The following is a 25738-nucleotide window of genomic DNA, read 5'->3' as shown; positions in this document are numbered from 1 at the left end:
GGGTTTTATCCAGAGCCGTACAAATTCACGGAGGGTTTCTGTTTTTGTTTAAAGCAACTTGATCTAAACAAGAGGACAGCTTTCTGGAAGCGAGAAGTTACAATACACAGGTGATTCTCCCCCCCACACACTGCAGGGAGTATCGAAATTCCCAGTACCTTGTCTGTAAAAGAGGCAGCGTTCGCTGCCGCCACCCGCTTCCAAGCTGCCACCTTTCCTGACACGATAAGCAAGTCTCGGTTTGGGCACCCCAGCCTTTGCCCCCACCCCAGCCCCCCACGCGGCAGCCCATCACCCCTCCCTTCCCCAGCTTTGCTCCTATGCTTCTCTGACCTTGCCACGTGACGGAGACCTCACTCTGATGGGGCCGCAGGCAGAGGTGACCCATAAGGTTAAGGCACATTTCCCCCATGGAGAGCTGGCAGGAGAGGGGAGGCTTAGGGGGGGAGGGGGAACCAAGGCTTCTTGTGCAGTCCAGCTTCGCGGAGAGACTGGGAACCAAGTGCTTACTCAGAGAGGCACTGCCCAGGCAAAGGGGGGGGGAGAGAAGCAGCAGAGATCGCCTCTACGGAAGGGGGGGGGGAGTGAGAAAGAGAGCAGGGGTCCTGGCCAGGAAATGGAGCATCTCTCATGAATCAGCCCCCTCCCCCCAGGACTTGGGCACCTTACTCTTCCGCCACCCCCAACCTGAGAGATCGGAGAGAGATGCCCTGCTCAGCTACAGCTTTTTACAAGAATCCTTAAGAGTTGCAAAATAATAATAATAATAATCCCCAAAACCACTGAATTTCCTTTCTCCACCCACCCCCACCTTCCACTTTGTATATTTTCACATTAGAAGCAATAGATGGGAGGGTTCACCTAAAAATATTAGGGTAGGGGGCTGCTGTTCCTCTCCAGAAAGTGGGTTCACCCACAGTACTCATGAAAGCCAATCAGTTCAAACTCCCCCCCCCTCCATTTTATACCTCCTTCTCTTCCCCAGTTCTCAGCCTGGACAGCTGCTCCACCCTGAGGTGCCATTTCCATACAGCCGGAGAACGGGCTAAGGAGTGGAGCTGCGTGCGAGAGAGAAACAGGAGGGGAGGAAAGACCCCACTCCCCTTTTGCTCTGCTTTGCCAGTCCAGCAATAGGGGGTGGGGGTGGAAGAGGCTACACTCCCCGATCTCCCCAACCCCCCCCCCTTACTCACCCAGCCAAGTCTTCCCCTCGCAGCAGCTAGAGAGACAAAGGACAAGTCTTCCTTAAACCTGCCGTGGGGTGGGGTGGGGTGGGGTGCGCGTGTGGGGCTTATAGTGGTCTTCCACTCTGGTATGTATCCTTTCCCACCTCAGTCCATCCGTCTTCAGCCCCTCCCTCGTCTCGGTTGCCGAGAAAGGCAGGCGAAAACAAATAAATACAGACAAGTGAAATCTCCGGATGGGGATCCGCAAGGAGCTCTCATCAATCTCCACCCAGGAGAGGAGTCGCAGCTGCTGCTGCTGCTGCTGCCGCTGCCGTCGCCGCCGAGGCTGCCTAGGGCAGCGATCTGATCAGCACCATGGACAGCCGCCAGATGGATGGGTCTCCCAAAAAACCACCCGCACACACTCAAGGAGAAGGAGAGGAGACTTATTGGGCAGTCATGTGTTCTGCCGGGTGCTGGGCGGCCCCACCCACTCCCAATTCTCCCTTCCTGGCTCTTGGAACATCGCCGCCCTCCCCTTCGCAAATCTGGGGTGTGACAAACTGATCAAGCCACCGTGCTGCTGCTGATGGCTGCTCCCTTCTTCCTTCCCTTCCCCACAGTCCACAAAGTAAGGAGGTTTTTAAAAAGCACCAACTCAACTTGGTGATCTTTCTAAGGTCTTGAAACCAGAGCAAGTGGGACTTCTTCAGCATGGTTTCATATGTATGCTTTCAGGCTGAGGCTGGCTGGGTGGCCACCTCCTCCGTGGGACGGTTTTTTTGTTTTGTTGTGGTTTTTCCAGAACAGAACAAGCTACCATCTGGACGCATCATCAAAGCGTTTTGTGAGACCATTTCAACTGACGGGCAAGTCTGCTGGAAACATCCACTCCTATTGAAGAAATACCTGGAGATGAACTTCCGAAGGTAGCCTTTGTGGTTCTGAAACGGAGAGTTGCCGGAGGAAAGCAGCGAAACATTTGCACCAAAGGATATCTTGGTTTGGCCTACTTGACTCGGGTTGCATATAAATTGGACACTGAATTTACATCCATTTTGCTAAGAAATAAAACCACGCACTGACTCTGTTGCACTTCAGGCACAGGCTGAAAGACTTTTTCGCCAAAGCATGTGATTGATATACTCAACCAATCACAGTGTTCTGCAAGAGAGGGCATCCCACTGGTGCAGTCCAAAGTCTGTTTTACACGATGTCAGAATCAGAACTTTAATGTGGTAGCAATTAAATCCTTTGGAACTCCCTCCCACTGCATAACAGACAGGTGTCTTCTCTATTAGGTTTTTGGTACCTGCTAAATGCATTCCTCTTTCAACAAACCTGCTAAAATCTTTATCCCTGTTGATATCTGTCTTTGATGTGAATTGATTTTATGTCCATGCCACTGTCGTTTTTAACTGTTTTATATTTTTTGTTTTTAAATTTGTGATTTCTTAGATTTTAAAAAAAATATATGTAACTGTTTTGTATCTCTTATTATACTGCATATGCTTAAACTGTTTTAATTCTTAATTTTTAATTGTTGCAACACGCCCTGGGACTTGCTGGTGAACAGCAGGTAATTACTTAAATTAATAATAATTGCAGCCTTATGGGAAGCAAAGAACCATAAAAAATATATGTTCCTGTCCACTGTTTTATATAATATTTGGCTTTTACTATATCATTATATTATTGTTGCAAAGACCCCAGACATGTTTTACATGCCTAAGCGGTGTATAAATATTTTAAATAGATGGAGAAAGGTTGTTTTCTGCTGCTCCAGAGAAGCGGACACGGAGCAATGGATCCAAACTACAAGAAAGAAGATTCCACCTAAACATTAGGAAGAACTTCCTGACAGTAAGAGCTGTTCGACAGTGGAATTTGCTGCCAAGGAGTGTGGTGGAGTCTCCTTCTTTGGAGGTCTTTAAGCAGAGGCTTGACAACCATATGTCAGGAGTGCTCTGATGGTGTTTCCTGCTTGGCAGGGGGTTGGACTCGATGGCCCTTGTGGTCTCTTCCAACTCTATGATTCTATGATATTTTAAATAGTGGGAGAGGTGAGAAGCAGGGCTCCCTCCATGTGCCCTGCTGTGCCAGGCCAACCCCACTGGGCTTCCTCTTCCCTCAACTGACACCTGGGATAGCCATTCCATCAGACTGCCTCAAAAAGAGAGAGAGAGAAAGTAGAAGGATCAATCCAACCACTTTGCCCAAAGCCCAGCTCCATTAGGCACCACCTACCTCTGAACTATGGGACGCGGGTGGCATTGTGGGTTAAACCACAGAGCCTAGGACTTGCCGATCAGAAGGTCGGTGGTTCAAATCCCCGCAACATGGTGAGCTCCCATTGTTTGGTCCCTGCTCCTGCCAACCTAGCAGTTTGAGAGCACATCAAAGTGCAAGTAGATAAATAGGTACGGCTCCGGCAGGAAAGTAACCAGAGTTTCCATGCGCTGCTCTGGTTCGCCAGAAGCGGCTTAGTCATGCTGGCCACATGACCTGGAAGCTGTATACCGGCTCCCTCGGCCAATAAAGTGAGATGAGCACTGCAACCACAGAGTCATCCGCGACTGGACGTAACGGTCAGGGGTTCCTTTACCTCTGAACTATGCAAGCTATCATTAGAAGAACAATTGTTGAAGAACTGGTGCTTGTGTTTCTCTTCCCCTCCCCATCCCTCCTCCTTGTGTGGTGTGGGGTTTTATTTAGATGGTAAGCCTGCAGGCAAGAAGGGATTGTATTGCTTCAATTGATCATTTGTTGTAAGCCACTCTGGGAGTCATTTTGGCTGAAGAGCAGGTTACAAACGCTCTAAATAAAATAAGATAAAAATGACTTCTCGTGTGGAACAGGGAAAAAGAGTGTCACGCCCATACCTGCAGCACCTACTGGTATAAGTTCTACCTGAAATTTCGCCAACGTGATGAAATTAATTGGTTTTGTACAACAATGGCAACCACCAGGAAAGCTCAGAGCATGTCCAGTTGCTCATTCAGCAGCAGAAGTAAAAGTTAATGGTGTATCATGAACTATTCTCTTTTTTCGTAATTGATTTCATGAGCCCTCCCCCAAATTATTTTTTACATTTGGGGGTCCTCTCAATAGATTCATCATTTTATTTTTTTTGCTGTGGCATAGACTTCAACCTTATTGGGAGGAATTACATTTAAATTATAGGAATTTATTATTGATTATAAAATCCAATTAAGGCTTTCTATATTGATAAAATGGGGGCATCCTCCTTATTTGGGGGAGGTTGGTTACTAAAAAAATGAAACAAAAAACCCAAGTCCACTTCAGTACAAAAAAAGTTGTGTTGCAGAGCCATGAATGACCTAACTTTTCATTTTAAAGAAAAAAAGATGATTGAGAGGGTAGAATCATGAAAGCTCCACAAAGAACTCCACCAGGTGAACTTAACACAGCTGAACACAATTTAACCACACTCTTCCTTTCTACTTCCTTCACTAAACATTCTTTCATCTCACCAATCTCACTAAAGGGCAACTTCCTCACTCTTTATCCTAACCTGCCTTTGAAAATATATCCTCTGGTTGGAAGATTGAGCAACTCCAACAAGTAAACTGAGTAAGAGGAGACATGATGATAGAAGCTTATCAAATAATGCCTAAAGGTAAAAGGTAAAGGGATCCCTGACCATTAGGTCCAGTCGTGGCCGACTCTGGGGTTGCGGCGCTCATCTCGCCTTATTGGCCGAGGAAGCTGGCATACAGCTTCCGGGCCATGTGGCCAGCATGACTAAGCCGCTTCTGGCGAACCAGAGCAGCGCACGGAAACGCCGTTTACCTTCCCGCTGGAGCGGTACCTATTTATCTACTTGCACTTTGACGTGCTTTTGAACTGCTAGGTTGACAGGAGCAGGGACCAAGCAACGGGAGCTCACCCCGTCGCGGGGATTCGAACCGCCGACCTTCTGATCGGCAAGTCCTAGGCTCTGTGGTTTAACCCACAGTGCCTCCCTAAAATAATGCCTATCACGGAGGAAATGGATAGAGAAAAGCTTCCCTCCCTCTCTCATAATACTAGAGGCCATGGACATCCAAGGAAGCCGAGATAAACTGTGCAACTTGCTCTCCTAAGAGGGCAGTGACAGCCACCAACTCGGATGGTTTTAAAAAAAGGACTGGCCAAATACATGAATGAGAACGCTATCAATGGCTACTAGCTATGATGGCTCTGCTGTGCCTCTACAATTGGAGGCAGTAATGCTTCTGAATACCAGTTGCTGGAAGCCGCAGGAGGAAAGCTCTTGAGTTCTGGTCCTGTTTGCGAGTTTCCCACATGCATCTGGTTGGCCACTGTGAGAACAAGATGTTGGACTAGCTGCACCACTGGCCTGATCCAGCAGGGATCATCCCTGCTCTCCTGAAGGTATAAAAAGAGAAGCCACGGCAGGTGGTCTCCCCACAGCTGAGAGACTGTTTGGTTAACATCCTTTCTGCTGCAATCTCTCAGCAAGCAATCCTGAATTTTCTCCATCTCCATTAGTGATGGGCTCTTGATTAAGGGACAATGATGCATGGAACATTCTCTCTATGTTTGCCGCCACATTTTAAATACACTCAGGAGTGCCACCAGGACAAATTGCAGCAAGCCCTTTGACGGGCTGCTACACTGATGAGACAAATAAAGTATGCAAACGGGCACTCCAGATGCCTAAAGCTGCAATCTGCAAGTGATATATTTCAAAGTAATTACACTGAAGCCATGGCCTCGGCGGGATCTCAGCCGAGGCGGGGCAAGTCACGGATGGAAAGGAGGCAGTGCAGCTGAGCCTAGGAGAGTGGCTAGCAATGAGGAAGAATAGGGGGGAGGCAACAGGAACTATCCATCGCTCAGGTGGTGGAGCACCCACTTTGCATGCAGAAGGTCGCAGGTTCGATCCCCTATGGCATCACCAGGAAAGGCTGGAAATCTATTTAAGCAAATTGACAGACGTGAGCCAGCAGTAAATCACACTGAGCAAATTGGAGTTAACTCTTTATTAGTAAAAATAGGAGTGTATCATCTCTGAACAGGAGTGTTAGGCCTCATGAGCACAGCAACTGATCTCAAAGCAGGTCTTGCCCCCATGAAGCACTTGCTGAGACTGAAGGTCTCTGTCTCCCAGCAGTTGCCCAAGTCTCCTCCCTCTCTAGGGTTTTCCACAAGCAATCAGAGACTGCACCTGCGTGAAGCTAACTTTTTCTCTGCCCTCTTCACACCTGTCCTGGTTCTGAGAGACACCCGTGATGCTTCACCAGGCAGACTCATCTCTACCTCTTGGGAGTTCCTCCTCTCCTGCTTCTAGGCTGTTCTTTGCCACAGACTCTCTGCTCACTAAATCCTGTTACCTCCTCAGCTTCTGACACCTCCTCGTCCCAGTCTTCTCCCTCAGATCACTCATAGTCATCTCACCACGAATCCTCTGGCCCTGAGCCTTCTTCCCTTGGGGGCTCCCCAGCCGGTTCCTCCCCCCATCCCTCTGCATCCAACCAGTCATTGATAGCAACATACTGCTTAATTACAATAGTCTCTAAGCAGTTTACAGAGATACAATAACAAAACAAAAAAATCAATTAAAACGATAAAATCAACCTTTAATTAAAATGCCTGCTGGAATTGAAAATATATATATATTCTGTAGGTACTGGAAGTTCAACTGCAAGGGAGTTCCAGAAAATTGACCCTCAATACTAAACACACAACTCTTGGCAGATACAAGCTGCCATGGGGGACCACTGATAATGGATCTCTCAAAGACCTCATCCATCAAGCGGGGATATGAAGGGTTAGGAGGTCCTTGAGGTATCCTGGGCCCAAATTGTTAAGGGCCCTGTACATTAATGCAACACCTTTTAATCTGGCCCAGCAGCACAAGGGCAAGCCAGTGCAGAGGTTTGAGCACCCGAATTCTGTGCTGGCAATAGTCTGTACCAGGCTTCCTCAACCTTGGCCCTCCAGATGTTTTGAGACTACAATTCCCATCATCCCTGATGGTCCTGCTAGCTAGGGATCATGGGAGTTGTAGGCCAAAAGCATCTGGAGAGCTGAGGTTGAGGAAGCCTGGTCTGTACCCACCAACAATGTACAGTGGTGCCTCGCAAGATGAAAAGAATCCGTTCCGCGAGTCTCTTCGTCTTGCGGGTTTTTTCGTCTTGCGAAGCAAGCCCATTAGCGGTTTAGCGGATTAGCGCTACAGTATTAGCGGCTTAGCGGGTTATCAGCTGATAAGCGGCTTAGCGATCAGCTGTTAAGCGGCTTAGCGATCAGCTGATAAGCGGCTTAACGATCAGCTGATAAGCGGCTTAGCGATCAGCTGATAAGCGGCTTAGCGATCAGCTGTTAAGCGGCTTAGCCGATCAGCTGATAAGCGGTTTAGCGGCTTGGGAAAAAGGGGAGGGAAAGGAAAAAAACCCCGCAGGAACTCGCAAGACATTTTCGTCTTGCGAAGCAAGCACATAGGAAATTCGTTTTGCAAAGCACCTCCAAAACGGAAAACCCTTTCGTCTAGCGGGTTTTCCGTCTTGCGAGGCATTTGTCTTGCGGGGCACCACTGTAACTGCAGTGTTTTGCACCAGCTGGGGTCTCTGGGCTATGCCCCCTAGGGTAGCCCCACATTTGGCCCCTGAGCCCACGGTTCTCCACCGCTGGGTTACTTGAATCAACGGTCTGGATCCAGCATCAGGCATCTTCCTCTGCTTCAGAAAAGAAGAGAAGGACAGCAATGGATTGCAAGAGACTGTAAGGTCTGCAGAAGCACCGCAGGGAGGCCTGTGTGGGAAGAGAGCTAAGGACCCCAAACTGAGCACTTTTCTCCCCACTCCCAGAAACAGTGTCTTGCTTTATTTTGCTTTCTGAGCTTGCGACATCCACGCCCTGCTTTGTTCCTGGGTGGCAAAAGTTAAATCTCACCACATCGCTCAAGTATGGAGCTGCCTCCGTCAGCAGTTTGTACTCCCATTACTGCCCAGCGGGGGAAATAATAAAGTGGATTTTTATTGCAGCCTCGTTCTCTCCCCCGCCCCCACCTCCTCTCATTGGCTGTGAATATTAATTTTAGTTTACAGCAAGGAGGCTTGTGGGGTGGGTGCCATCACTGCCTTCCTTAAAAATAAACTAGTGTTGCATTTGCCAAGAGGACAGAGAAGCACTCAATACTCTACACCCGCTCTAAATGGGATCAAAAGCCCCCATATATATTTTTAATCTGCATTGCCCCTACTAGTACAGCTCGTTACATGCTCTTGGGCTGGGGTGTTGTTCTGGGGGTGGGGGTTGCTGTTGGTTTTTTGTATCTTTATTTTCACTCTTGCTGTGATTTATGTGGAAATTGTTCCGTTTGGCTGTATATCCTTTAATATTTTATTTATTATGACCACTTTTGTTATGTTGCAGTTACGTTGTTGTTTTTCATGTTGTCAGTCACCTTGAGCATGATTTGAACTGTGGAAATTATTGTTATTTATTTAATTTAAATACCGCCCTTCATCGAGAGATCCCAGGGCGGTTCACTGAATAAAATACAAGATAAAACACAAGAACATTTCCTAAATAAAATTATGTGTGTAGGTATGTATGTAGGTATGTTATTACACTGAAGTGGAACTGAATTCCATGCAGAATTTTGTGTGAAGATTTATACAATGTGATAAATCACCACTTGGTTTGGTGCACCCAAACAGATGAGCATACTTTGCTTTGTGGAAAGAGAGGTTCAGAAGTGGCAAGACATAAAGTAAAGGTAAAGGGACCCCTGACCATTAGGGTCCAGTCGTGGCCGACTCTGGGGTTGCGGCGCTCATCTTGCTTTATTGGCCGAGGGAGGTGGTGTACAGCTTCCGGGTCATGTGGCCAGCATTACTAAGCCGCTTCTAGCGAACCAGAGCCGCACATGGAAACACCATTTACCTTCCCGCCAGAGCGGTACTTATTTATCTACTTGCACTTTGACGTGCTTTCAAACTGCTAGGTTGGCAGGAGCAGGGACCGAGCAACGGGAGCTCACCCTGTCACAGGGATTCAAACCACCGACCTTCTGATTGGCAAATCCTAGGCTCTGTGGTTTAACCCACAGCGCCACCCACGTCCCTGTGGCAAGACATCCTGAACTGGCAACTGGGTGGTTGCAGAGCCCAAATCAAGCTGCTCATTTTAACTTTTAAAAAGTGCCAATGAAGCCCACTGTGACTTTGGCTATGTCCTGGGACCTCCCTTCATTCGGCTTAGGGGGAAAAGCTCCCGCTGCTGCCAACTTAGTGGGAGGCAACCCGCAGAGCACGTATTTTTAAGCTGCCTGATATTTCGTTAATGGTGGTAGCTTCCTTTTGCTTTCATGCAGTTGATTATTTTCCTCCGTTTCCTTAAATGTTTTTGTTTGTTTTCATTTTGGGAATTTAGCACAAGTCATACAGTCCTGTAAGCCGTTCCCTCTATTTTAATTTGCTGCTCAAAATGAAGAGAATTGACTTTAAATAAAAACAAAACAAAGAGAATTGCAATCCATTTGCTGCTGATTCACAGCAGACTTGGTGAGCGTGCGTCACACAAAGCAACAAAGCTCAGCAGGGCCCTATTTGTGTTTATGTGGCACTTCCAAAAAACGGCAACAATACTGCAACTTTAAAACCCAGCAAGGAACACGATAGCCTTTGTGCATCATAAAACTGGGCTCTTAATTGCAAACACATTTTTTTGCAAAATTGCTCAGCTTTTGTAAACACCCATCCACTACTGCAGCGCTGTTGCCCCCTGCTGTTGCATCCAGGCTTAGCATCCGCTCCCAATTTGTGATCCATACAGAAACACAAGAGCTAGCCAACCTGTTGCCTTCGAGATGTTGCCCTCCAGATGTTGCTGCACCCCAAACCCCAATCAGTCCCAGCCATCATGCTCAATGGTTAGAAATTATGGGAGGTCAAGTCAATTCAATCACAGGTCCCCGATCCGTTTCGTTTCATGTATAGGATATGGTGAGCTATTGCAAAGCACTCTAAGGAAGCCACGTGTCCCCTCTCTCACCCCAACTTTTGCAAACATTCTTCTTTAATAAGGTGCAAAATAGTTCCATTTACAGTTTGGGGGTGTGTGTGGAATCTCTGTTCCTTCCCTGCAAGAACAATTACACATCTCACCAAGCTGCTTCTAGCTTTCCCTTAGCTGCAAATTGATTAGTCTTGTATTTCACACTAATATGGAAATACTGGGGAAATGTTCTTTTGTTTAAACACACATATAAAACAAAACCCTGTCTAGGAATTCAATCTCCCTCTCTCAGGGAATCAGCAAGACCACAATCAGCCTATAGAAAAGATCGCTATGTTTTTTCCTGCTGCCTGGGAGGTGGCTCCATGGGTCTTTGTCGTTGCTGCCTCTTTTAATCATAGAATTGCAGAGTTGGAAGGGACCAGGAGGATCATCAAGTCCAACCCCCTGCAATGTAGGAATCTTTCACCCAACGTAGGGCTTGAGCCCTCAACGCTGAAATTAAAAGTTTCATGTTCTATAATGTTTGGGAAGGACTGGACTTTGCCTTTACTGGCAAGGAGGGTGGGCAAATTTGGGACATCTACAGGTATAGGTAAAGGTAAAGGGACCCCTGACCTTTAGGTCCAGTTGCGGATGACTCTGTGGTTGTGGCACTCATCTTGCTTTATTGGCCGAGGGAGCCGGCGTACAGCTTCCGGGTCATGTGGCCAGCATGACTAAACCGCTTCTGGAGAACCAGAGCAGCACACGGAAACGCTGTTTACCTTCCCGCCAGAGCGGTACCTATTTACCTACTTGCACTTTGACGTGCTTTTGAACTGCTAGGTTGGCAGGAGGAGGGACCAAACAACGGGAGCTCATCCCGTTGTGGGGATTCGAACCGCCGACCTTCTGAGCGGCAAGCCCTAGGCTCTGTGGTTTTTACCCACAGCGCCACCTGCGTCCCTTTTATTCCCTACAGGTATACACACACACAAAAGCCCCATTCCTTTCATTACCCAGAGGCCCCAGCTGCAACCCACCCCTCTGCATAGACTTTTATAAATAGTCCTTACCTGCTCCAGCAGCTGTAGCCTTGCTGGCACAACCGTGCCACTTGAATCAGTAAGGGCACCCTTGGCATTAGCTCCTTGCGCTCAGGAAAGAAATGTGATGGGGATCTCTCCCTCCCCACCCCCTGCCCTCCCCAAAACAGCAGGGTCCCTTTCAAAGGAGAATGTGGATCACTCAGCAGGTCTGGCTAGAAACAGCTTCTAGAAACTGAAAGTTCATATTTGAAGAACAGCAGGGAGAACATCCCAGTGCTTGCAAGACGGTTCTCTCACAGAGAGAGAATTCTGCAGGCACCAAACAGTGCGTCTCAGCTTCTTGGAACTTCCGGAGTAATCCTATTCCGACAGGTTTAGCCAATAAACTGAGGGTATGTATTAGCTAATGCCCCTAAGAATGCTTCCCAGGGCTTCTTGGTCAGCGAGGTCACCACGCAGCTTATGCCATGCAATTTCCTTCTTATACAGCCTCCCTCCTCCCTTCCTGGAAACCAGCACAGTGGTCCTACAGGGTGTGGGTTGGGAGCAACTGCTACTGTCCGAAACATCTGGGAGACATCATGTGATTTAGGACCCATCCCCACGAAATATTTAAAAGCAGCAGCATCCCACTTTAAACCGTTGTGGCTTCCCCCAAAGAATCTTGGGAGCAGTAGTTTCTTAAGGGTGCTGAAAGTTGTTAGGGGACCGCTGTTCCCCTCACAGAGCTACCGTTCCCACAGTTCCCTGGGAAGAGAGATTGGTTGCTAAACCATTCTGGGAGTTGTAGTTCTGTGAGAGGAATAGGGAGTCTCCCAACATCTCTCAGCAGCAAACAATGAACTACAGCTCCCAGGATTCATTGGGAGAAGCACAATTCCTTAAAGCAGTATGTAACTGCTTTCAATGTACAGTATTGCACCAAATATACTCTCCCCATCCTGCATTCCCTACGATAAAGACAAATGCAACACAGCCACCTTGTGGCCACCAGCATAATGTTCTAATTTCTATAGGGAGTAACTGTCCCAGACATTCTCTCTTGCATAGAAATAGTAAGCCATGTTTTGTAAGCTTTGTAATTCTTACGAGAGACCCAGAAAAAGCTGGTGGGTCCAGCAACCTTTTCATATCCTGGAATATTGCCTGCATGTTATATATTTCTTCTCTCCAGTACAAATAAATTATCACAGCAGCTGCTGCTAAATTCCAGCTTAATTTGCAAGTAACAGCTGAACTGAGGCAGGGAAATATTTGTGCTATATAACTATTAGGAAGCATTCCAAGCAGGCAAGGTATGGCACCAGGGGTTGCCCTCATTGGGAGAGACTTCTGCATCTTCCAGAGGGGTCACTCTGTGTTAGTCTGTCACAGTAAGAACACCAGTCTTCTTGTATGCAGTGCTAGTATTGCTCAGAGCAGACCCAATGAAATTAATGGATATGACTAACTGAGGTCCATTAATTTCAGTGGTTTTACTCTGAGCAGGGCCAGCACTGCATACAACCCTAACAAATTTATTACAGAGTTAAACTACAGTCCACAAAAAGCTTACACTGTACTAAATTAGTTACGCTTTAAAGGTGGCACAGAATTGTTGCATTTAGCATCTGTCTTGGTCAACTTTTGAGAAAGCTACGTTCTGTGTGATTTTGCCCAACAACATATTTTGGTGTCAAAGCAACCAGGGTAATCAGGCACTATGCCCAGAATTGTGAAAGCAAATTTTCAGAGAAAAGTAAATAATGTTCAATCTTAATGAACCGTCTTAATCAGTTCGATCACATACTGTTTTAGAGACAGTGTGGTGAAATGGTTAAGAGTGTTGGATTAAGACCTGGGAAACCAGGATTCAAATCTCCACTCAGCCATGAAGCTCACTGGGTGACCTTGAGCCAGTCGCCATCTCTTAGCCTAACCTACCTCACAGGGTTGTTGTGAGAATGAAATGGGAGGGAGAACCAGTTCCTTGGAAGGTAAAGGTGGTATATAAATGAAATGGAATGAATGAATGAATGAATGAATGTTCAGGTAAGCCCTACAAGTTGAGAGGACCCAAACAGGGATGGGGTTTACCCTAGCACTGAGCCTCACAACTTTCCCCACAAAACATCAGTAGGCCAACCCCTCTCTTCTCTGCGTGTTTATTGATTTATTTAATTGTACTTATATCCCACCTTTTTCTCCAAGGAGCTCAAGGTGGCATACATGGTCCCCCCCTCCTCATTTAATCCCCAGAAAGAACCCTGTTACATAGGTTAGGCTGAGAAAGGCAGTGACTGGCCCCCAAAGTCGCCCTGTGAATTTCATGGCTAAGTGGAGATTTGAACCCAGGTCTCCAAAGTCTTAGTCTGACACTATACCCATTATACCACACTGGGGACTAATCTACACTGGTGAGTTATGACGTTTAAAATGCATTATAAAAATGTGACACCAGAGGGCGCTGTAGAGCAGCAATCTGTCACCAGTGGCAAATTGCCTTGGGAGCTTGATTTTTTAATAGTGTTTTTAATAGCCTTTTCCAGATCAGTGTAGATCCAGCCTGGCTCTATACATCATACCTGTAAGAAGGGGCTACGGATCTGCTTTTGAAGAGATAGAATGCTTCTGGCTTGCCAGCAATTAACCCTCAAACACATCAAGAGCCAACACCATCCTTTGCTGTGGAAAGCAAAACTCAAGATGCTACCATAAAAGCTTCCTGACAATGCTGCTTTAGGGCAGACATAAGAGAGTCAGGGATCTACCAGAAGACCAATGATTTACAGGAATATTCCCCTTCTACACCCAACTTAGCCTTGACCCTCCCAGCCCATAACCATTAACCCCCGGTTCTCACAGGTTGAGAGAGAACAGGGGGCTTCCCTTTCCACTGTTGGTCCCATTGCCATCCCACACTCCATGTTTCTGTAGTTTAGCCGGGCAAAAAGCAGATTGTTGTGTGGTGTTAAAGCAGGACAAAATTGGTGGTAAGCATCTGGTGGAGCACAGAAGACTGGGAAGGTTGATACATGTCTAAAGCAAAATGGAGAATGTGTCCACTTATAGCATGCATGTGCACTTCTGAGAAATGTTGCTAAGCACTTTCTGGGAGTTATAAGAACTACTGCTTAACTTTAATAATTTGGTGCTTGAGTTTGCTTTCACCCCTCTTCCCTCCCTCCCCCTTTTTCCTTGTGTGACAAGGTCTTTTAGATTGTAAGCCTGCGGGCAAGAACTGTTTTAACTAATCACACATATGCCACCCTGGAAGCATTTTTGGGTGAAGAATTGGAGTACAAATGCTCTAAACCAGCGGTTCTCAACCTGTGGGTCCCCATATGTTTGTTGGACTACAACTCCCATCATCCCTGAGCTCTGGCCTTGCTAGCTAGGGGTGATGGGAGTTGTAGTCCAACAACATCTGGGGACCCACAGGTTGAGAAAGGCTGCCTAACAAACACTCCCAATAAAAGAAATGAAAGTTTAAAGAAAATGGAAAATAGGAAGGAAACCTTGACCATGTGTGGCGCACAGAATGAAATTCTTAGGTTTTGCTATTTGAAGCGGGGAAAAGCAAACGAACAAAATAAGCCACAAAAGGTTACATGCATGCAACATTTATTGATGAATAGCAGAAAAGATGGAAATGGTAAACGTGTAACACAATTATTAATGGCATCAGTAACAGTGGAAGAGAGTGAATATATATGAACCCAGCACCTGAAATGAACACACACATACATATATACATCCCTCCACCAAAGGTTTTACAGAGGCAGGAAACATGAATGCAAAAGGACATCAAGGAAAAAGACAAAACAAAGATAATGTTTTCAAACAGGCACAAATACGTACAATGTTCTAGACAAAACAGAAGCTTTTCAGGCAAACAGGGCAGTGGAAGAACAATACGTGACACTGCATTTCAATTCCATGGCACCTCTTTCAAGTAATACAGAAATGGAGAGACTTTGGCCCTTTAGATGTTGCTGAACCACAACTCCCATCAGCCCCTGCAAGTGTGGCCAATGACTAGGGATGGTGGGAGTCGTAGTTCAGCAATGTCTGAATAGCCAAAGGTTCCCCATGGCTGAAGTAATGGCTCAGTATTACAGCTCTGATGCTGCTGTATTTTATATTCACCAAGCAAATAAATCATTGGAGGACTATTTGATCTAAATGCTTCCATTTGAAACAGATATAGTTGGAGACTGTCACAACCGGGATGTCCATCACGGGGCAGTAGGGGAAAGAGAGGGAAAGGCAAGGATGAGTGCGAGGTTAGAAAAAAGCACTGGAAAACACGGAAGGAGGGCACAGATTCTGGAAGGTCAGAACTTTATTCCCAGAAAATCCCACAAGTAAAACAGCTGCCACTAGGGGGTAGAAAGGACACAGCAAGGAGGATGAAATACACAGCTGAGCAAAATCACTCAGAAAAGCCTGGGGTGAAAAGCTTACCACCCCACCAGCCCCCCCACCAGGCAGGCACAATACACACACACAAACACACACACACACACACACACACACACACCAGAGTTTGGTGCCATGCTGGAAACTCTGTTGCTGCCAGGAGTCAAGAAGATCCTAACTCACAAGGGCCTGTCTGGGTGGCATCTTGTGCTGCTAAAAGCAGAGACCTTTCACCTGCCCTTTGGCCAAATTATATTGGAGGGTACTAGATCTCATGTTCTAGTGTTCCTGTCCCGTTAGCCTAGACTTTCGGGGGGGGGGGGGAGTGTGTCACAAGGGTGTGAATTGAATCAACAGACAGAAGATGTAATGAGATCCCGGAACACAGTGGCTAGAAATTGGTCAAGAAACTGATGGTTGATTGATGATGATGCCCCACACAAGGGCCCAATTTCCCACTTGCTTTCCTGCTGGCAGGGAACTTATTGCTAATAGGCAGTATTAAAAATCTGTAAATAAAACGTGAAGCCAATGGACTTCAACTGTGATGGGGTTTCATTTACTTATTTTGTCACTTTACAGTGGTATCTCTGGATACGCACGGGATCCGTTCCAGAGCCCCGTTCGCATCCTGAAGCGAACGCAACACGCGTCTGCGCATCGCGATTCACCACTTCTGCGCATGCACGTGACGACATTTTGACCGTCTGCATGTGCGCAAGCTGTGAAACCCGAAAGTAACGCATTCCGTTACTTCCGGGTCGCAGAGAGCACAACCTGAAAACGCTTAACCTGAAGCAACTTCAACCCGAGGTATGACTGTATTGTTTATTTAATAGGTTTATGTATCTCATTAGACTGTGCTGTTGAGCGTGCTGAATTGTGTGGCTTTTTAAATAAAACCCACCTGAAGTTGAAAAGAAAAAAAGAGGTGTAGCACCACCATATTATGAAGCAACCCAGGTGTGTGCAAAGGCTATAGTGCAGTTAAGGAGTTCTAACGCACACAACTTGCACTTGTACTGTTTCCTTGCACACTCTTCTGCCTTCCCTTCCTCTCCCAGGGCACAAGCACCAAACAGGACTGCCAGGTTCAGAAAGGTTTGCCAGCTGGCAAGACAGGGCATGCGCAAATGGATCAAAACAGACTGCGTGCAGCACGGTAAACAGTACAAAAGGAGTCCATCTCCCTTGAAGCGTAGAGAGTCAGCCTACAGCTACACCAACCCTCAGATGTGAATGTCAGTATTACAGCCCAGCAAGGTGTATGAAATGTGTAAGCCAGCATCTCCATCTGTGCAAGGCTCCACATCGTTTTAAGAATGTAAGAACCACCAAAGGCCCATCTAGTCCAGCATCCGGTTCTCACAGCGGCCAACCAGATGCCCTAACAAGAAACCCAAAAGCCAAAGGCTCTCATTTAAATTCACACTAAAGATTCTGATTTAAAGTCACGCTAGTGTGCAAAGGGCATCATGCCCTTTCTCCTACAGCATTAGAAAGATGGCATTTACGCTCTAGTGATTCACTGACGAAGGGAAATTATTATTTTTTGCTCATCAGGACTCTCTTCTTCAGCCAACACAGGAAGAAGGCCTCAGGCAACAGGTGGGAAATTTAGGTTCTGGAGCCACACACACAACTTCCTGATCAAATGAAACATTGTTCTATCCCAGATGAGGCAGTTGTGATTTTGCAAAGGGATCTCCAGCTGAAGGGCATCTTGATGATGTAACCCTGCCTTTATACTAGGTGCAAAGCTTTGGAACTAGATTGATGGAAGTGAGGGGGCAGATCCTGACGCTCACTGGGATGGGGGAGCACGTGCCAGCTCTCAGAGATGAGAGCAAGAGAAAAGACCCTTCATTCAAGGAGGCTAGAAGCGAGCAAGTGGCAACCCCAAGTGACCCGGCAACCAAGCAGCCAGCTCATGTTGCATAATTTTCACACCCATTAAGCCCAAGCAAACACAACCAGCCTGTGTGATGAAAAGAAGCAGAAATAACAGGAGGGCTTGTAGGGCATGATTAATTAAAAAGACGCCCAGCAGCCTCCATAAAAGGGCAACATGCTCCTACGTCCCTTGGGCAGCCCCCACCCCACCAGCTTCTGCAGGGGAGACTCGGCAGGTTTTTATACCAAACCGCTATACTTATTCCATTAAAGTCAGCAGGAATTAATCAGACTTGCAGAGAGAGAGCACTGAAAAAATCCTGGGGTGGACTGCTTGTTTATTTTTAGTGCCAGATGTAGGCAAAACGTGGTTTTATGGTCTCTAAAGAGGATTAAAAATCCCTTTAATCTGTGTTATGACATTGCTCTCCTTCAAAGTGGAATGAAACTGGGGCTTCCTGAAGTCAAGAGTGTCAGAAAGGAGCTAGCAAATGCATCCATCCCTGCGAACAGACAGAGGGGAAACAAGTCTGGCCAAGTTGACAAAGTACTGAATTTGGATCTAATGGGAGTGGATTTAATGAACACGTGGCTGAGGGGGCCTGGGCTAGGGAAAAAAGAGGAAGAATAATGTGACATTCTAAAGAAATCTGTGTGCATGTGTTGGTGGCGGGGGGGGGGGAGAGAAGCAGAATCATCTTTGGTAGAAAGTGATTCAGGGCAAGGTAATAGCACAATGACAGGCTGCCAGCAAAAAGGTTCAGGAAGGGTGGGAAGAAAGAGTTTAATACAGTGGTACCTCGGGTTACAGGTCATTGTTAAAAAGGAATTGAATTCCATAACAGAATTAAAACAAATCTACAGTGGTACCTCAGGTTACATACGCTTCAGGTTACATACGCTTCAGGTTACAGACTCCGCTAACCCAGAAATAGTGCTTCAGGTTAAGAACTTTGCTTCAGGATGAGAACAGAAATCGGGCTCTGGCGGCACGGCAGCAGCAGGAGGCCCCATTAGCTAAAGTGGTGCTTCAGGTTAAGAACAGTTTCAGGTTAAGAACGGACCTCCGGAACGAATTAAGTACTTAACCCGAGGTACCACTGTAACTTTGTTTACATATAATTAATTGAGAACCACTTCTATAGCTAGAGGTCACCAATATGGTGCCCTCTAGATGCTGTTGGACTACAATTCCCATCAGCAGGACCAATGGTCAAGAGTTATGGGAACTGTAGTCCAAAGTATATGGAGGGCACCACACTGGTCACACCTGCTTTACAGTCTTGGAAGCTGTGCTTCCAATGTTGACCCATTGTTTATATTACTATTTTCATACCTGCAGATGCATTCCTAGAAGCCATGGAAATGGCCCTGATGTATCTTAAATGTTTATTATCTCCATACAGCAAGCTCAAAATATAATACCACCACCTTCCTTTCATTACTCAAGCATGTGGCTTAGGAGAACTGTTCTATTCATTCCAAAGGAAGGTTCTTCCAGTATTACTCCTAGGGCAGCCTTCCGAAACCTGGCACCTTTTGGACTACAACTGCCATGAACCCTGACCATTTGCCATGTTGGCTGGGGCTGATGGGAGCTGTAGTCCCCCCCCCCCCAAAATATATATGTAGGGTATCAGGCTGGGGAAGACCGTCCTGGGGAAAGCTGCTTCCCCCTGCCCTCCTACCCCCCACTTACTGCAGCCTTGAATATCTGTTTTTTAAGATTTTACAGTTCCTCTATAAATAAACCTGCTGCAAATTTACCTCCTGAAACTATATCAAGACAAGCATTCTCCTGTAGAAACCCTCAAGTGGCTGGAAATTGTGAGGGAGCAGTAAGTCTGAGGGAGGGGTTGCATAGCTGCACAACCTCTGACCCCTCAAATAAAAACACAGGAAGCTGTCTTATACCAAAGTTGGACCACTGGTCCATTTAACCCAACACTGTCTAGGCCGAATGGGAGCAGCTGTCCAGGGTTTCAGACCAGGGGCTCATCCCAGCCCTATCAGAAGACACCAAGGATTGAACCCTGGGTGTATGCTGGCTGCTGTGCCATAATAAACATTGACTGATTGGACCTGGGACCTTCTGCATGCAAAATGGGTACCCTAACCAGTGAGCTACGGCCTTTCTAACTAGTAACTGCAGAGACGAGGAAAGAGAAGAGAATACAGGGACCTGTCCACTTTTACATCCACATTACTTTCCCCATTTCCCCCTGCACACTTGCCTGCCATTCACAACCCCTATAAGGCTCTCTGGGGATTCAGGCAGGGGTCTCTCCCAGCCCCTCCTGATGGGATATGTTCTACCACCGAGCCACAGCCCTTGCTCAAGTCTCCAGCCACACAGAGGGGCTTGTCAGGTGCTGCCCTGCTCTTTCAATTAAACAGGCTGACAACGTGCCTTACCAAGTCCCTGGCTGGTCGTGAGGCAGACACGGCTGGTAGTCATTGCTTGACCTGTGGCAGAGGGTGAGACGCGACACAGCATCCCTGGGCCTTCACCAACAGCTTGCACACTACCGAAAAGGAAGCGCGAGCTGCGAAAGGCAGCTTCCCACCCCGCAAACCTGAAGCCTGATAAGGTCACCACCGGTGGTCACCGTCTTGAAGACTGTGTCACAGAAAACCAACACCTCCCAAGTTCATTTGCTAGCCTGGAAAGCCCTCTTCATTCCATCTCGGTCAAATGTAACATTAGTATCGCCGTCACTCAACACAGCGGCAAGACCTTTACGCCACCCTGAGACTGTGTGTTTGTGTCGAAGGTATTAACAGTTAAAATAAAGAGATTCTGGGCGGCAGGTCTGGTCAAGATATAACGGGCCCTGTGGATTTCTGGTTTTAAAATGCTGGAGTACTGTTTCTGAACTCCTTTGGGCCCAAGCTCACAGCTGTGTGGAAAAGCTGCTTGCTCTGCTGATTCATGCTGACCTATCCAAATTCTTAGAGGAGACGGTCAGGCATGCACGGCACCTCCCTCCGGCTGCGGAACCTTAAGGAGCCTTGCATAACCAGCCCCTGCAGCACCCACATTGAGGATTAGAATCTAGTGATTTGTTTAGTTTTCTGGTGTAGGAGCCAAGATTTAGCTCAGTGCTCCTTTTACGACATTGTACCTCCACTAAGGACGGTGCAATTCTCAAGGATCAGTGCAATGCTTCCTCAGACCCCAGTTTCCCCTGCAACTTCTTCTGCCACTGGAGTGTTCTGCAGGAGAGGAGGGGCCTACAGAAAGATCCTCCCCACCAAGTACGGACTCTACCTGACTGGTTGTTCCTCATGCGGATGGCTTTGGACTTGGCCAGCTCCAAAGCAGTGACCCATCGCTGCCGCTCCACTTCTGAGTGAGCCTTCAGGTGGTATGTCCTTCCCCCATTGGAAAGCACAATGTTACAAGAGTCCTCCGTGTCGATGTGAGCCGTTGACAAGTTGATGGTTCCCCGACAGGTGTGAGCCATTTCAGCTTGAGTCCTGCAAAAAGGAACAAGGGAAGAAGCATAAGCAAGCGCCTTGGGGTTTCACCTTCTGATCAAGGCTAGCTAGGGGGGTGGGGGACCTCCCCCGCCAGGACTTCCCTAGGCACTGAAACCAGGATTCCCACATGACTGCATCAAGTAAAACTTCCTTCAGGCAGCAGGTCCTGGTTTGAACTGTGCCAAGAAACACTGAACACTAGAGCTTTCCAAACTGTGTGTCGCGACACATTAGTAAGTCAGCTGCAGTGTGTAAGTGTGTCGCGTGACTGCTCCTCTCGGGGCTGCAAAGGGGTTAGTTTAACCTCTAGTTTGCTAGTAAAACTGAATTACTGCGTCACGAAAAGATGGATGTCTACAAAGTGTGTCACTAACATGAAAAGTTTGGAAAGCTCTGCTGTACCCAGTGCCTTCACTGTGGAATCCTGGATCTACTAGTACTGTAGATTTCTGGGTAATTTGCCATAGGTCAGCAACGCTTCCTGATGCCTCATTTGTTTTGCAAATATACTGAAACCAAAACTGGTAACACAGAAATCAAAACCTAGATTTCAGTACAGTGTTACCTCGGTTTACGAACAGTCTTGTTTACAAACTCCACAAAACCGGAAGTGTTCCGGTTTGCAAACTTTACCGCGGTCCATGAACGGAAGCCAAATGGTGGAAGGGCACTGGCGGCAGGAGGCCTCATTAGGGAAAGTGCACCTTGGTTTAAGAATGGATTTGGTTTAAGAATGGACTTCAGGAACGGATTAAGTTCATAAACTGAGGTACCACTGTATAAACTTAACTCAAAGCAAGCGGCACCTTAAAATCAGCCTTCACCAACCTAGTGCCTTCCAGATGTTATGGACGACAACCCCCCATCCGCCCCAGGCAGCTATGCACTACAGAGTTGTAGTCCAAACATCTGGAGCACACCACGTTGGTGAAGGCTGCTGTGCATCTGCTAGGGAGTCACCTGTGTATGACAAATTGGATGAAACCGAGTGTTTTAGTCTTGACAGACGAAACTACAGTAGTGGGTGTGCCTTAAGTAATGCCAACTGACAATGTTATATATCAAAAGAGACACATTCTCCCTCAAGCAAGCAAGAAGTCTAAGCTCCTTGTGAAAATGTTTCAATTGTCCTGCGTACCTGTTGTCCTGTTGCAAAGCATATATTTGCCAATAAGTTGTCAAAGAACAAACAGAATTATCCGGAAACTCAGCTCTGTCTGCTACAAGCCCATTCAAAGAGTAGCAGCCTGTTTACTTTGCTGTGGGGTCCCTAAGCCTCAAAAATAGCTGGAAGGTTTGACAGCAGGAAGACTATAATTTCACAGCAGTAGTCATACTTAAGGCAGCAGAAACAAAAACAAAAAACCACAGTGTTGAGCTCTGGAAATGCCTGGGCATGTGAAAACAGTGAGACTGTGAGGAAAGTGGTCTTTTTCTCTGCATAAACTAGCATTGCTGCATATTATTCTAATCCTGCTGTATGAAGAGTGTAAAGTGTTCTGGGCACTGCAGAGATATTAAAAACAAGTCAGCCCCTGCCACAGTTTCAAAACCTAATTATTAGATTTATACCTAAGAACATAAGTGCAGCCTTGCTGGGTCAGGACAAAGGCCCACCTAGTCCAGCATCCTGTTCTCACAGTGGCCATTCAGATGCCCGTGGGAAGTCTGCAAGTGTAACAACACTCTTCCCCTACTCTACCTCACCCCACCCAATTCCCAGCAGCTGGCATTTGGACCTCCAACAGCAGAGATAGAACACAGTCATTCTGGCAAGTAACTACTGAGAGCGTTAAACTCCATGAATCCTTTTTAAACCCATCAAAGTTGGTGGCTGTCATTACTTCCTGTCAGGTGGTGAGGTGGCTGCTCACGAGTAACTAGGCAGGACTCCGACCTGTCTTTAACAGGTTTTTATTTGTGCAAACTATTTACAGTGCAGAACCAGAAAGTTCAAATCCGTCTCAGTCACTTGCAGATTCCGGGAGTGGCCTCTTCTGGTCGTCCCCCCCCCAGCATAAAAACTTAGACACCCCAAATCTCCGCCTCCCCTCCTTACGTTTCACCCCCTGCGCAAACTGGGCAATGGAAATGGCATGCCTGTTTCCTGGCTGGCCGGGGTGGTGAGGCGCTTGGGCTCTCAGTAGCATCTTTGAACCCTCTCCTCGCTGGGCTTCCCCCTTCCCCCTCTGCTCCACTGGAGGTGTGGCTTTCCCCACTGTTGGACGAGGAGCTGCTCCTCAGAAGCATGGGAGGCTCTCTGTATTCCTCTGCCTCCCACCCCTGTTCCGATGGCAGTCCCCTGACACTTCCTGTGGAAGCAAATTCCATAGTTCCCTAACCTTTCCTCATAGGGGAGTTGTGCCACCCCCTTGAACATTTTGGCTGCCCTTTTCTGAGTACACTCTGAAAAAGATATTAAGAAGGAAGATAAAAACAAGCCTATTTCCTATGTCTGGGTAGCTTCCAGATTGTCACTATTTTACAGGGATGATTCAACTGTATTCTGGCACACTTGGAACATTTATGCAACCCGCTTCCATCTCACTCTGTACTGTCTACCCTGACTGGCAGCGACTCTCCAGGGTTTCAAGACAGCAGGTTCCCATCCCTGCATGGAGATGCCATTCCGAACTGAATTTGGGACTTTCTGAATGGAAGGAAGTTGCTCTACCAACTCAGCTAAGCAGAGCCTAAGCCATGCCGTGTGAAATTTCCTGCCTCTGTAGGGCTGCTTAAGGCCTTCCTGGTTATTTTCACTAAAGGCACCACGGTTTTGCTGCAACCGAAGCAAATGCAAAATTATCAGAAATGAAAATGTAAAATCCCAACAGCTAAGATGCTGCTAAATTTAAGTGCAGGTTGCACAGTCCAAGGTGCCCATTCAGATGGTTAAGCGAATCCAACCCACCCACCAGCTTCCGTTTGGCATCTGAAGCCATATTCATGGAAACCATATGCAAATTTAAACCTGCAAGGAAGATATGCAGAAAACTGCAATTATTTCATAATACGGCTGCTACAGTCATACCTTGGCTCTCAAACGCCTTGGCTCCCGAACAAATCGGCTCCCAAACGATCAAAACCCAGAAGTGATTGTTCCAGTTTTCAAACGATTTTTGGAAGCCGAATGTCCGGCACAGCTTCTGATTGGCTGCAGGACACTCCTGTAGCCAATCGGAAGCCATGCCTTGGTTTTCGAACTGTTCCGGGAGTCGAACGGACTCCCAGAACACATTCTGTTCTAGAACCAAGGTACAACTGTACTGGGATCAGCTGCTTTGAGCAGTTCAAAGTTCTGGTCCTGACTTACAAACTCTTAGTGTATTGGGCCCAAAGTACCCATCTCCTTATGTGCCTCTGCTATCCTTTGAGATCCTCAAAGGTCTTTCTCTGGGTTTCCCTGTCCTCCCAGGTGTGGTGCAGGTGCTACTGGAAATACAGTGGTACCTCGGGTTAAGTACTTAATTCCGGAGGTCAGTTCTTAACCTGAAACTGTTCTTAACCTGAAGCACCACTTTAGCTAATGGGGCCTCCTGCTGCCGCCGCGCCGCCATAGCACAATTTCTGTTCTCATCCTGAAGCAAAGTTCTTAACCTGAAGCACTATTTCTGGGTTAGCAGAGTCTGTAACCTGAAGCGTATGTAACCTGAGGTACCACTGTAAGGCCTTCCCAACTAGCGGCACCCCAGTTCCAGAACGCTCTCCCCAAGCAGCTCACCTGCTCCAATGCATTTTCCAGCATCAAGCAAAACCTGCTTTATTTTACCAGACTTTTTAATGTTTTAGCATGCTGGCCGGTTTAATCTCAATTAAACCTGCAGTTTTTTTAGCTTATTTTAATGTATTAGCTGTTTTAAGAAGTTTCTAACGTTTTACTTTAAGTTACCCAGATAACTTGTGTTTCAAAGGGGGGGGGGTAACTTGGAACAAAACAGAATGAGCACAGCTCACAATGCTGCCAACGTGGATCGCAGTGCTCAGCAAGCTGCACGTGTCTTGCTCAAGACTTTGCTTGGAAATCAGTCATTCGTGAATTACTTCCAGACACATGCACATTCCCAGAGGATAACTTCAACAAACCAAAACGGCTGGACTGCGTTCCAGAATACGTTGACCAGCTCCTTTACTCTCAAAAAAGGGATCATTTTTTAAAGGGAGGTTTGTTTTTTTAATGATCACTTTTAAAGATAACACGGAAATCTATTTTCCCTACTTGCACGCAGACACTCCCAGAGTGCTCTCAGCAGACACTTCCCCATCTACTGCTATGCACGGAGCCGTAAAGGTGCCCTTCAGCAGTGAATAGCCAGTATCTCGACAGATTTTCCTACTCAGTGTTAGCATCGCAACGACTGAATAACAAAAATACATGGGCAAGTTTCCAGTCTCAAATATGAGATAATCCTTAAGAAGCATGCACGGAGGGAGTAGGGGAGACACAGTCCTGGATTACTATGTAGGTGCGCGCGCGCGCACACACACACACACACACACACACACACAGATAATGCTAGAACATCAACCTTCGGTCATTTTTGCTGGTATTAACAAACAGAAGGATATTAGCAAGAGGGCACCTGAATAAGGAATTGAGAAAAGAATGCTTCTCCAAAATACACATGGAACACTGTTTTAAACACCTAATGTTTAGCACTTGGTTAAGTAAAAATTGTGTGAAGAACTCCATACATTGTTAATTGCCACCTCAAATATAAGCTGAAACCTTATAGGAGTCTAAGTGAGCATGCTTGGTTGTAAAGATTAATTAAG

The 25738-nt window shown here is 46.9% G+C and overlaps 1 protein-coding gene and 1 long non-coding RNA gene across 5 annotated transcripts in view; one reads left to right on the top strand and one right to left on the bottom strand.

Moving 5' to 3' along the window:
• OSBP2 (oxysterol binding protein 2) overlaps nt 1-25738 on the bottom strand; it is a gene marked incomplete at its 5' end in the record, with an annotated part of 155634 nt that overhangs the window by 104426 nt on the left and 25470 nt on the right. For 2 of the 4 annotated variants that reach the window (XM_080986241.1, XM_080986242.1), the window contains one exon: nt 20754-20962. In XM_080986241.1, coding sequence (XP_080842367.1) covers nt 20754-20962 — 209 coding nt within the window. Of the gene's footprint in view, nt 1-333; nt 404-19897; nt 20674-20753; nt 20963-25738 lie in introns of those variants that run through there. The other 2 variants (XM_080986243.1, XM_080986245.1) reach the window with 2 other exon arrangements.
• On the top strand, nt 14320-19089 carry LOC308466059. The gene is made up of 2 exons (XR_013980648.1): nt 14320-18286; nt 18358-19089. It is a non-coding gene; the product is annotated as an uncharacterized lncRNA (long non-coding RNA).

Source organism: Podarcis pityusensis (assembly GCF_964106645.2).
Source record: "Podarcis pityusensis genome assembly, chromosome: 16".
In the NCBI taxonomy this organism is placed as follows: Eukaryota; Metazoa; Chordata; class Lepidosauria; order Squamata; family Lacertidae; genus Podarcis; species Podarcis pityusensis.
The sequence above is the reverse complement of the archived record's forward strand: the minus strand, read 5'-3'. Positions and strand labels throughout refer to the sequence as shown.